The 13,487-nt window shown below is 38.9% G+C and overlaps 1 protein-coding gene across 2 annotated transcripts; it reads left to right on the top strand.

Moving 5' to 3' along the window:
- Window positions 1-165: 165 nt before the first annotated feature.
- On the top strand, window positions 166-13,232 carry mcm6l (MCM6 minichromosome maintenance deficient 6, like). 2 transcript variants are annotated; one of them, XM_039675581.2, is made up of 17 exons: window positions 166-325; window positions 397-543; window positions 1,752-1,862; window positions 2,000-2,249; window positions 3,594-3,759; window positions 3,897-4,042; window positions 6,371-6,521; window positions 7,630-7,771; window positions 7,878-8,019; window positions 9,505-9,612; window positions 9,677-9,832; window positions 9,913-10,041; window positions 10,187-10,348; window positions 11,245-11,353; window positions 12,218-12,406; window positions 12,756-12,895; window positions 12,994-13,232. In XM_039675581.2, the coding sequence occupies exons 1-17, from the start codon at window positions 231-233 to the stop codon at window positions 13,114-13,116; spliced, it is 2,466 nt and encodes an 821-aa protein (XP_039531515.2). In that variant the 5' UTR covers window positions 166-230; the 3' UTR covers window positions 13,117-13,232. The 2 variants fall into 2 exon arrangements, with proteins under 2 accessions (XP_039531515.2, XP_039531514.2); XM_039675580.2 differs by having other exon boundaries at window positions 12,149-12,406.
- The last annotated feature ends 255 nt before the right edge of the window (window positions 13,233-13,487 follow it).

The following is a 13,487-nucleotide window of genomic DNA, read 5'->3' as shown; positions in this document are numbered from 1 at the left end:
TAAAAATGAACTACTCCTTTAAAAAAGAACTGCCAGAGAATGTAAAATTATGTTTTTTGTTTTTTTTAATATAATATTTAATTTGAATTGAATGCACCATTCGCTATGAATGTCCAGGTACGTTTGGCACGGCGTTTAGTCGACGTCATCATGGCGCTGCATGTATATGATTGGGTGGTTCATTATTACCTTGTACAGGTGTGTGCGTGAGCTGAGCTTGTGTGTGTGAGATGGAGCCCGGAGCTGAAGCTGCGTCCGCAGGCGTGCAAGTGCGCGATGAGCTCTCCGAGAAGTGTCAGAAGTTATTTCTGGAGTTTTTGGAAGAGTGAGTGCAGTTGCGGTACTTTTATATGAAGAGACAAATAAGCTTAATTTCTAAAACGTGTGATTGATCAGATTTCAGGATAAAACTGGCGACGCTTTATATCTTTCCGACGCGCAAGAGTTGATCAGGCCGGAGAGGAACACACTGACCGTGAGCTTCAGTAACATCGAGCACTACAACCAGCAGCTCGCCACCACCATTCAAGAGGAATATTACAGGTGAACAGCTCACTTTCTTTAAAGGGATACTCCACTTTTTTGGAGATAGACTCATTTTACAACTCCCCCAGAGTTAAACGGTCGAGTTTTAGCGTTTTCTAATCCATTCAGACGATTTTCTGATATTTAGATGAACATCAGTAACCAGACAGTTTCTGGTCCCATTGACTTCCATAGTAGGAAAAAATATATGGAAGTCAATGGGACCAGAAACGGTCATGAGTGTTGGAGTTCTATAGTTTGTCCACTAGATGGCACTCTACACCGTTCCTGTTGGCAACACTCATTGAGTTGGTCACAAGACATACATTGCTTGAATAACAATTAAAAGAACATCCCCATCAGTTCTCTTAACTCAAATAAGCAAGACAAAATTTGTGACTATCACGTCCAGTTTAAATAAATAAATAAAATATCGGCCGATATATCGGAATATCGGATTTTAAAACCCAAAAATATTTGTATCGGTATCGGCCTTACAAAATCCTTTATCGGTCGGGCTCTAATCCAGAGCTTAAATTCATTGATGTCTATTGGATGTGCTGGAGGAGACTTTACAGAGTGCTGGACTCTTGCATTGTCAATACAAGATCTTGACTAAAACTTGATGCACCATTTGATGGAAATATATGTTGTGATGTTCTTTCCTTCAAGAGGTGCATACGTTCATTTTATTTATTTATTTATTTGTATGTATATTCATTTGAATGTTTGCTGTGTTATTTGCGCTTATTGCAATTTTATTTATTATCCCCGAACTCTTAATATGCAAATTATACACATTCATATAGGTCAATGCAAAAATAAATAAATAAATAAATAATGCATGCAATTAATTATAGCTAACTATATTTCAACAACACTACACACAAAAGCAATGTGGCAGTACGATGTTATTGTGATGGCAGATATTGCCATATAAAAAAGCCTTGTACTTCGTAAAATCATAGTACTTTTTGAGACTTTTATGAGCAAAGGTTTTTATAAAACAAACTGCCATATCCATTCTTAATTTTAATATTTTGATATATATATATATATATATATATATATATATATATATATATATATATATTATCAAATGTTTTAATCAAATGTATAAATACATTTCAGTATTATTGGAAAATGATTCGTCTGTGAATGAATAAGTCATCGGTTTGCTGCAGTCATAAGCTCATATTATCTGTCCTAATGTTTTTTTTCTTCAGGGTTTACCCGTTTCTCTGCAGAGCAGTTCGCCACTTTGCCAGAGATCATGGAAATATTCCACCATCCAAAGAGTTTTATGTGGCTTTTTCAGAATTTCCATCTAAGCAGAAGTAAGTATTTCTGTTCTAAAACTTAATTTTTTTGTACCACTTGACCTTTAAATTAAAGTCTAAGTCTGTTTTGACCCTTAAAATGTATGCAAATTGCCTGTTATGATTGGCTGACCTCTTCGCTCTGTGCTTCCCAGGATCCGTGAGCTGTCCACCGCCCGCATCGGCACTCTGTTACGCTTCAGCGGTCAGGTGGTGCGAACCCACCCCGTGCATCCCGAGCTGGTCAGCGGCACCTTTCTGTGTCTGGACTGTCAGTCTGTCATCAAAGATGTGGAGCAGCAGTTCAAATACACACAGCCGACTATCTGCAAGAACCCAGTGTGTGCCAACCGCCAACGCTTCATGCTCGACACCAACAAGTCACGCTTTGTTGACTTTCAGAAAGTAAGACGATACAGTTTTGACTTCTTTTCCCAACAGTTTGCAATTGCAGCTACTAGCTACCAAGGTTTCAGAAAACATCCAAAATAAAATATGAAAACTTTTGATTAATTATAAAGCGTTAGTTATAGGCCGTTTTCATTGAATGAGATATTGCTCTTAAAGAAAAACCAGCTGGAAGTCTCCTAATTTTACATTTTGCTTAAAGGGATAGTTCGCTTTGAAATACATTTTTTGTATGTTTTAGTTTACCTCAAGGGCATCCAAGATGTCGGTGTCTTTGTTTCCACAGTAGTTTCAAATTTTCATATTTTTAGGTCAAACTGTTCTCGTCTGTCAGTCATATAATGGAGGTCTATGGTCACCACCTCAAAGAGCATGCACAGAGAAGTCCAAATTAAACATGATTTAATGACTCGTAAATGTAAGTACAAATTAATGGCCTAAGACACGAAACGAGCGGTTTTTGTGAGAAAACGAACAGTATTTATATCGTTTACCTCTTGTAACGGCCAAGTGATCTGAGGGCGCGGGTGCTTTGTGGCTGTGGTCACAATAAATTCCCAAAGGACGAAATCAAGCCCTCCCCTACATTTTTTTTTTTTCTAATTTCAGAAGCCGTTTCACTCAGATATACGTCACAAGGAAGAAATGACAATCTCAATTTCCGTTTCATGCCGACTTTAAGTGATTTTGCCGATAATTGTTGTTTACGTTTATTATTTTACAGGGCAGAAAGCATATTTAAAATTGTGTACATGCATGAAGTGTGTCAAACGTTAAATGGTGACTTGATTTTGTCCATGATGAATTATTGTATGGTGGTTTGCTATTGGTGGATCTGATGCGAGTGATAGTTTGCCCCGCCCTCATGCAGTAAACATGTCATCAGACCAGAGATGTTGCTGCAAGGGGAAGGGAAGATGTTTTGATTAAAAATGGAGGACACATGATTTCAACAAATTGCAGATAAATCATTTCTAATTAATACTGCAGATCCATTAAAAAATATAGAAATTTCCATCTTGATTTCATGGTGACTAAGTTTAAATAGTTCGTTAATCAACTTTTAGAAAATCGAACCGTTTCCAACCACTGAGTTGCTGATCACAAAAAAGTTGACAAGTCCGTATCACTTCATGCCAATTTAAATTGCTATATGCACATTTGTGCATGTGCAAATTCGAAATAATTGCTAGTTCAGTTTAGATTTTGACATTTGTCCTAATTAGCCTTTTCGCCTGAAATTTTCTGTGTAAATATTGGTACATTATGATCTTAATTGATTTAATTCTGATGGTGTGAGATGAATGGGTAGTTGATCCTGATCCTGCTTGACTTGTTGAGGTGCGGATCCAGGAGACGCAGGCGGAGCTGCCGAGAGGCTCTATCCCCCGCAGTGTGGAGGTCATCCTGAGGGCCGAGGCCGTGGAAACGGCACAAGCAGGAGATCGCTGTGACTTCACCGGCACACTCATAGTTGTGCCTGATGTGTCCGCCATGGCACTCTCTGGTTCTCTTCTAATTTTCGAATAACACAGTAGAGATTTAATAAAAGTAAAATCTATAATTGATGGATCTGTCTTTACTGTATGCAGGAAAAAAAGGAAAGCCATTTGAGTCATATTGGAACATTTCTTATCTTTCTAGGCACGCGGGCCGAAACCAGCAGCAGGGTGACGGGGAGGGAGGGCTTTGAGGCTGACGGTGTTCAGGGGCTCAAGGCTTTGGGTGTCAGAGAACTCTCCTACAGACTGGCCTTCCTGGCTAACCATGTGGCCCCAACTAACCCACGGGTAAGAGCTGTTCATCACAACATGAATTGCAGTGTTGTAGTACTCGGACTCGTCTCGGACTCGGTCTCGAGACCATATTTTAATGGTCTTGGTCTTGTCATGGACTCGAGTGCATTTGGACTCGGAATTGACTTGTACTCGAACATTTTTTTTTTAGGACTCGGACTTATTCCCGAGTCCACTCGAGTTCAATTCAAAATATTTTTCATGATTATTAATGTATGTTAATAAAATATTTCTTTAAATTGATTGACACGCCCAGTGATTGGTGATTTTCTAGTGCGCATCTGCGCATGACAAATTGTAATAAAATTACTTTTAACACCACCTACTATGTGGCCTTTTTACCCTAAACTGATCATATTTTTTAAACTCTGAGTAAATTCAGTAAAATAAAAAAAGGATTTCTCTAAGTAAATAAAAGTAAATTAGGTAATCAACCCTCACTGGTCTCGGTCTCGACTCGGACTCGACTTGGACTCGACTCTCTCTGGTCTCGGTCTCGACTCGGACTCGACTTGGACTCGACTCTCTCTGGTCTCGGTCTCGACTCGGACTCGAGTGAGGTGGTCTCGACTACAACACTGATGAATAGACCTTATTCAGAGCAGCGCCATGACGGGTATGAAAGTGAGGCTGTGAGGGATAGACTTACTGTGTTTTCAATGGCATCCGCTGTAAAAAGCGGAATAAAGCTCCTAGATTACTTACAATTTTCCACAGCTTACATTGTCAGGAGTTTTTTGTCAACTGACATTTCATTGAAAGGTATTTTTCCTGTGTTTCATGAGCAGAACAATCCGAAAACACATTAAATAACAATACAGCCCATTGGAGAGATGCAAGTCTACCCCTCACAGCCTCGCTTTCATTCTCATTAAAAATCAAAGATGGCGCTGCCGTGAATAAGGCGTATTGTAGCAGATATGCTACAAGTGCATTCCGAGTGCATTTTGACTCGGAATTGACTCGTACTCGAACATATTGGGAGTCGGGACTCGGACTTATTCCCGAGTCCACTCGAGTCCCATTCAAAATATGTCATGATTATTACTGTATGTTGATATTTCTTTAAATTGTTGTTTGATTGAAACGTCCAATGATTGCTGACTTTCTTGTGCGAATCTGCGCATGACTTGAGACTGTATAACGTTCGCGGCACGCAAATGCAGCAAGACCCAGGTCAGATGTGATGTGGAGCCTCTTGCTCAACTATGTATTGAAAATGTCTGCCTTACCATCCCTAATTCAGTTTGTATATAAGAGCCACACAGAATTCGTGTGCAGTAATGTTCGGTGAAAGAGCACTTACTGATTGTAAAAAGTCGTATAATAAAATTACCTTAACACCACTATGTGGCGTTTTACCATTACAGTGTACATGATTCCATGGTATATTTGGTTTACTGTTTGAGTATGGTGCCAATTTTATTGTTACCACCAAATATTTTACATTCTTGAAGATATCTTTATCTGGTTTGAGACCCAACCTTAGGTTATCTAACCTCTCTGGTCTCGGACTCGACCCTCTATGGTCTCGGTCACGACTCGGACTCGAGTGAGCTGGTCTCGACTACAACATTGAACAATGAGCCAAACATTATAAACACCTGATTAGTATGCTGATGCCAGACCTCATGGCTTCTACAAAAACCCTGAAGGTCAGCAGCAGATTCAAGTCCTGTGGTACATGTCAAATTTAAGTCCTCATTAATGGCCGGATCCAGGGTTTTCCAGCAGAGCATCCCAGTGAACTTTGTATGGGGACACATTCCTCCCATTATCAAAGTTTTGTGTGAGTTGTGCTATGGTAAACCTGTCTCAGTCCAGATGGGATGGCCTTTGTGGATCAATGAGCTTTGGGCGCCCAACAAACCTCTCACCAGTTTGTGGTTTGTTCCTCCCGCCCCGTCAGAACACTGTTGGTAAAATCTCACCACTGATGACCGGTACCCACTAACAAGCCTTGCCATAACAATTTGGCCCTTTCAGAATTCCTCGCATGTTTATTTCTGCCCATTTCTTCTGCATCTAACACCTAACGAACTGATTGTCAGAAGTAGCAATATGTAAAATTTGGGAAATCGAGAGGCAGCTTGTTGCTGAAGAACTTTACTAGGACTGGTGTAATTTTTCTCCGGATAAGACACACTGAACAACATATCGAGTTTTTACCCAATTATCCAAAGTTATTTGCTCAGACTTTTATTTTAAGTTTTAAAAACGACACATTTATTCTTGTGTTTTTTTGTTGTTTGTTTGAATTAAACCTTCAAGTTACTGTACATCTTGTTAGTTTTGTGATTAATGTCATTGCAATGTTTTTAGTTTGGAGGAAAGGAGCTTCGTCAGGAGGATCAGACAGCTGAGAGCGTGAAGAACCAGATGACCGTGCAGGAATGGGAGAAAGTGTTTGAGATGAGCCAAGACAAGAATCTCTATCACAACCTCTGCACAAGTCTCTTCCCAACCATTCACGGTGCTTGCCGGTCATTTCTCAATGATCATGTAATGTTCATTGGTTCTACAGTGTTTTCTGTAAATGTGTGAGACTTGATTCAATAGCCATTGTAGGTAAATAACTAAAGAATAAAGCAGTGCAGTAAATGGTAAAACTAGTTGCACCACAAACCAATGCATTTATGGTTACAATGTAAATTAAAATTATTTCTAGACTTAAATACTGGAAGTGTATGACGGTTACAAATGGCCAAACCTATTCTAACGTTAAAAATGAGGTGAATAGGAAAGATATTAAGAGTTTGAGGCACTTAGTATGAAGTTAACAATACTTCCTTGATCACTTCGGGCCAGTTGTTCAAAGGAAAGCTGATCGGATTTTGGTTATCGGATTGGATCAAATCTTGAAAATGGGTTGTTCAAAATCTGAAATCAGATTAGATCAGGGAATTCAATCCTAGTTTTAATCTGGATCAAACCTTCAGTTTGTGTTGTTCAAAACTTGTCAGTGGGATTTGGATAACTTTGATCCCAAAAAACAGGATTATCCTGATCCCAACAGGGGGTTGGATTTCAAGGTGGATTTCAGGAAGAAAATGTAGTAAAACTTTAAAATTGGTCACATAATACATTTGTATCATTTAGTGTATATACTTTTATTTATATTTTGCACTTGACTTGTGAAACCGTTGTGACAGTCATAAAGTAGACATAGGCTAACAATTAAGCTATTCAGTGTAGTAAAGTAAAATAAATAAAAATTACCATCCCCATTTGTGTTTTGTCTCAAAATAAGAAACACTTACAGTGACCCCATGTTGGCTCTTCTACCTGTTCTTTGCCCACATTGTGATATGTTGTCCCATTTAGAGCACTGGTAATCTTGAAAACTGTGTATCTGGATCAGGCTGATCCAGTCCAATGTTGCTTTGAAAAACCGCCATAAAAGTAAGACGGATTACCTGATCCTGGATAGGAAAAAATGGGATTTCCAAATCCGGATCATTTTGATCCAGATTAAATGTTTTGAACAACTGGCCCTTCAGGTTCAGAGTAATCTCCAGTCTTTCTGTTTTGAACTGCCGTCTGCTAGACCGCTTGCTTAATAATCATTTTTGGTTTTTCAGGTAATGATGAAATTAAACGTGGGATTCTGCTGATGTTGTTCGGTGGTGTTGCAAAGACGACAATGGAGGGGACGTCTTTACGCGGCGACATCAACGTGTGTATAGTTGGAGACCCGAGTACATCTAAGAGCCAGTTCCTCAAGTAAATATTATGTGTGAAACTCTTTCTCTGATCATTTAAACCTAAAATACAGCTCATTAGAGTGTCTAATAGCTGGATGGGGATGTATTTGTGTTTTCTCTCTCAGGCACGTGGAGGATTTTGCCCCCAGAGCGGTGTACACCAGTGGTAAAGCCAGCAGTGCCGCGGGTCTGACTGCCGCTGTGGTCAAAGACGAGGAGTCGCATGAGTTTGTCATTGAAGCAGGAGCCCTCATGTTGGCCGATAATGTATATTTCCTTTTAACTTTTCCTGTAAATCTGTCAGTATGTGGCTTTCGTATTAGCTTTCTTGTTCCAGTGTTGACGTATTTGTGCAGGCCAATCCAGAAGTCATCACCCTGGTTCACTCGACGAAAACCCAATGGGATTTATCCATTCTCTTTTGGATTATTGCTCAATATAAGCTCTGTGACCAACAAAAGCTTGTTTTGTTCATCATGCATCAACACAATTTAGCCTACATGCATTCACCAGAAGTAAAAAATAGAGCCTGACCGATAAAGGATTTTGAAGGCCGAGACCGATACAAATATTTTTGGGTTTTAAAATCCGATATTTCGATATATCGGACGATATTTTATTTATTTATTTTTTTTAAACTGATCATGATAGTCACACATTTTGTCATGCTTATTTGAGTTTAGAGAACTGATGGGGATGTTCTTTTAATTGTTATTCAAGCAATGACCAACTCAACGAGTGTTGCCAACGGGAACGGTGTAGAGTGCCCTCTGGTGGACAAACTATACAACTCCAACACTCATGACATGGTTCAAGCGCGTTTCGTCCGTTTTTATTTTATTTTTGAAATATTCATTTATCGGCCATTATAACTGCGGATACCGATAGTTTGGAAAATGCCTAATATCGGCCGATAATATCGGTCTGCCGATATATCGGTCTGGCTCTAGTAAAAAAGCTGAACGTAGGCTATAAATAACACTAGTCGCATGATTTCGTCACCACACTTTCGTTAAATATTTCAGTCTTAATTTAAAAAAAACATGTTGCCTGAAAGTTTGAGTTACAATAGTTTGCAAGAGTGTAGTTATAAATACAGAGACTTGTGAAAGCGAGTGAGTAGAATTGGTTTACCTGTTCAGACGATGATATTTAATGTCCCCGACAACCTCTGTCGTCACATTTTGCCACTTGTTAACAACCTTTTTTTTCAAGACAAGTAAACGCTTTTTGATGCCCTTTTTTGGCGCCTCCTAGTGGTCTAACCCTAACCCTACCCCAGACCTAAACCTACCCATACTCTGCATGTTATATTGATGCCAAAGGGTGCCATGTGAGTTGGATGTCTACGCTTTAGCAAAAGCGTCGTACATGACGCCTTGGGATGAGAATGCGTCGGTATTACTGATTTTCAGTACTCAACATTTGAATTGGATCAAAACCTTTCATCAAAGTTCTACATGAATTTTGAACAATACCCGTGAGCTTTTTTGATCCACTTTAAATGTTGACTACTGTATTTTATGTTGTAAAATAAAATATGAAAATATCTTGATCTTGTCCACCACAGACCTTATTTCAGGCATTTAACCACAAACCCATTGACTTCTGGATGATTGAACCTGAAGTTATAAAATGCTGACTCGTTTCTAGTTTTTGGCCTTCAGAAATGGATCTTCCCTGCAGCACTCGATGTGCGATGATCTGACAACCTCCCAGAAAATGTAATACCCTTTCGTGTCTTCTTTATAGGGAGTTTGTTGTATTGATGAATTTGATAAGATGGACCTTAAGGACCAGGTGGCCATCCATGAAGCCATGGAGCAGCAGACCATCTCCATCACAAAGGCGGGCGTTAAGGTGTGTCCCTCATTGTCTGTTTAATCCATAATCCACCATATCGAACCATTTCTTTGTGTTCAAGGCCACTCTGAATGCTCGCACCTCCATCCTGGCGGCTGCCAACCCCATAGACGGCAGATATAACCGCGCCAAGTCTCTAAAACAGAATGTCAACATGTCTGCACCCATCATGTCCAGATTTGATCTTTTCTTCATACTGGTGGACGAATGCAATGAGGTCAGACCATATATCATTAGTTATATTAGATGTACACTACGTGATGTACAATACAGCATTTGTCTTTATTTTTCTACCAGGTTACGGACTACGCCATCGCCCGTCGGATTGTAGATCTTCACGCCAGGAACGTTGAGTCAGTAGAAAGAGTTTACAGTACTGATGAAATCCAGAGATACATACTGTTCGCCCGCCAGTTTCAACCAAAGGAAAGACACTATTCGTTATTCAAGTTGCCATTCACTGAAATTGCCATTCTAGTACTTTGTTGTAGATCTCAAATTATTTTTGGAGCTAGACAATCTGAAGAGTAACAAGTAAGAGATAACAGACCTCATAACCCTGCATCTGTAGATAACATCAGAGGCTCGGGAATTCGTGGTGGACCAGTACAAGCGTCTGCGGCAGCGGGATGGTGGAGGAACCACCAAATCAGCCTGGCGGATCACTGTGAGGCAGCTGGAGAGCATGCTACGTCTGTCTGAAGCCATGGCCAGACTCTACTGCTCAGATGAGGTCTGTCTGGTTTTAGACCGTAGTACTTAGACTGCTCCCATTAGAGTTACAAATTACTTTAACTTATGCCGTCATGCTTCTATTAGTGTTACTGGACCTGAGCACTGTATTTGACGCTATCAACCACAACGTTGTTTTGAATGGGCTTGAAATTGACATTAGCATTAGTATGGTTTAAATCGTACTTCTGACGGTCATCAGTTAGTAGCAATAAGCGAAGAGGTATCATTACAATCAAAAGTTCAGTATGGAGTACCACAAGGCTCAGTACTAGGACCTTTTGCTTTTCACCCTGTACATGATGTTAGTTTTCACTGTCATGCTGATGATAATCAATCTAATTTCTTCGTGGCCTGACGAAACATACCAATTCACAAAATTTGCAGAATTGAATATTGGAAATCCTCCTAAATTGTGAAGACAGAGTTCTTATTTATGTGACCAAAAACCTCCACACGTAGTTACCTAGAATATTATAACACTTAATGGCTACTCTGTCAGGTCTTCGTTGCCAGTTAGGAATCTGGTTTTGCTCTTTAATCGCAATCTTTCTTTTAAAAGCCACATTTCTAGCATTTGTAAAGACGGTGGATGATGAGAACTGATTCTCCAAAGCTTGCTTTATAGATTCAATTATTTCATTCTATAATTAATGAAATTTACGTCGTTATTGAACTGAACTGAATCAACATTAAACGCTTCTCATCAGAATTGAATTTTGTTTGCATTTATTGAATCATTCTTTCTTGTTTATCTGTATTTTCATAAGTGCTATATAAATAAATGTGACGATTTGTTAGTGGTCTGCCCATAAACTGCTTCTACATACACTGATGTGCATCAGACACAGCTTATGTAGAGTTTGAAATGTGTTCCCTTCATTTTCCTTTGGAAAGGTCCAGCCCAAACATGTGAAAGAAGCGTTTAGACTCCTGAACAAGTCCATAATTCGCGTTGACTCGCCCGATATCAATTTTGACCAGGAGCAGGATGACGATGTGAATGGTGAGCTGGCTGTCTTTTATACTGTTCAATTCCTTTTGTGAAATAGGCTTGTCAGATATCTCAATATAATGAATCTGTACTCTAACAGTATGAAATAAACCGTTTGTTTGCAAATGCTACTTGTTGTTAACCCGAAAACCGTATTCTGGACAAATGTGGGCAAAATAGTGGATTTATTTTTTAAAAATACTTCCCCTGATCTGAGCGGTACAAGACTTGGCTACTTTTCCTAAGTTTGCCTCCCACACACATTTTTTTGACTCAATTCTACAATGTTAAGTGGGTGAAAAAAAACTCCTTAATCTTGTATTTGGGTCAAAAATGGGCACCCATAGAAATGAATGGGAAAAATTCTAAAATAAGCCAAAATAAGACACCAGGTGACAGCAAAGTCACTTCATCTTTAGGTTTTAGCTTTAAGAACTTAATGGAATGATATTTGAATGTAGTTAAAAAATTTTTTTAAATAAAACATAAAAATTAGCATAATTTACATAGAAAATATGGCACTTTTGAAGTAAATGCATTCAAAAATACCCCCAAAATAAAAACACCATAAATGGACAGACAACTTTGTCGAAGACAGTGATATAACATTTATAATAAATAAAAATTAGAATCACACCTGAGTCCTCTGTGCCCACATTTGTCCACAATTACAGGATTAAGGGCTATAAAGTGAATACGGTTTGAGGGCTAAAAGTGTCTGAAGTGTCCGAATACTCTTATTTTGTTACAGATGCATCACTTCCATTACCATTTACCAATCATTACCAGTTATTTTATTATTTCCAGCAATGAATCAAACATCAGAGGTCTTGCGGTGTAGAAGGAACTTGACTGATTTCAGTTGTACTTCCACAGATCAGAATGACATGTTTGGTAAAGAGACAGAAGGTCAAAATGGAGGTGAAGTGAACGGTCATCCGGTGGAGGCCATGGACACTGAGCCGGAAAAGCCGGCGGTAACCAAACCTGCTATCAGAATGTCATTTGCAGAGTACAAGAGAGTCTCCAACCTGCTGGTGCTACACATGCAAAAGATGGAACAATGCAAGTCTCATTTTTTTCCTTCTTACATTACTGTTTTGTTCATCTCTGAAACTTTAGCTTTTTTATTTTCCCCGTTGCGGTTTTATGTGCAACAGTCAGTGTTTATTTCTTTGATGTCATTCCTTTTTTATTTTATTATACATTTAACAGGTTAGCGGTGTCATTCTTTGCCATGTAAACCATGCATTACTGTGCTATTCTTAAAGTGACTGAACAACAAACTTTGGATTAATTTTGATCTCAAAGCTTTCCAGGAAACCAGATTGTGAAGAAGTTATAAAGAGCATAAACTGAAGGATGAAAGCATATCTGAATGTGTCATTGATGTTAAGGAGGTTTTTGTTTTTAGTGGATGAAGAGTCATCTCTGAAGAAAAGTGAACTCATTAACTGGTACCTGAAGGAAATGGAGAGTGAAATTGATTCAGAAGCTGAACTCGTCGCTAAGAAGAACCTCATTGAAAGAGTGCTGTACAGACTCATCCATTATGTTAGTATGCATTATCACTCTTTATGACTGTTTTAATGTCTTCATTGCATTGTTTAGTTGAACTGAAGCGGTGTAACGTGCCTCTCTTTCTTTTTAAGGATCATATCATCATAGAGCTGACTAAAACAGGGCTGAAAAAGATCAGCGAGGAAGGAGAAGAGCCCGTCACGGAGGAGGATCCGTTTTTGGTGGTGAATCCCAACTATGTACTGGAAGACTAGTCAAGCTGGCTTTACCAACCTTGATCATTTTTAGTGCTTCTGTAATCTTAAATAATGACTAATGTAATATGCAATATTTGATTAAGTGAATGAGAACAAATAAATATATATTTGCATTTATGTGCCATTTTTGTTTATTGAACACTAGGTGGCGGGATCTATTCAGTATCTTTATTTGACTAGTGCAACACGTAATGCAAAAGTAATTCAACAATAGTCAGGGATATCAAGCCATTTAGAGATCAAACAAATGGAAAATTTCACAAAGCGTTAAAGTTAGCCTTGTTTTGCACCTTAAAAGACAAATGTACAATATTTTGGGAGGGAAGAGAAAATTGAGTGTTTAACTCTTACCTCAATGTGACAAGTGC

This window comes from Pimephales promelas, chromosome 5 (assembly GCF_988280905.1).
Source record: "Pimephales promelas chromosome 5, fPimPro1.hap1.1, whole genome shotgun sequence".
NCBI classification, from domain to species: Eukaryota; Metazoa; Chordata; class Actinopteri; order Cypriniformes; family Leuciscidae; genus Pimephales; species Pimephales promelas.
The sequence above is the reverse complement of the archived record's forward strand: the minus strand, read 5'-3'. Positions and strand labels throughout refer to the sequence as shown.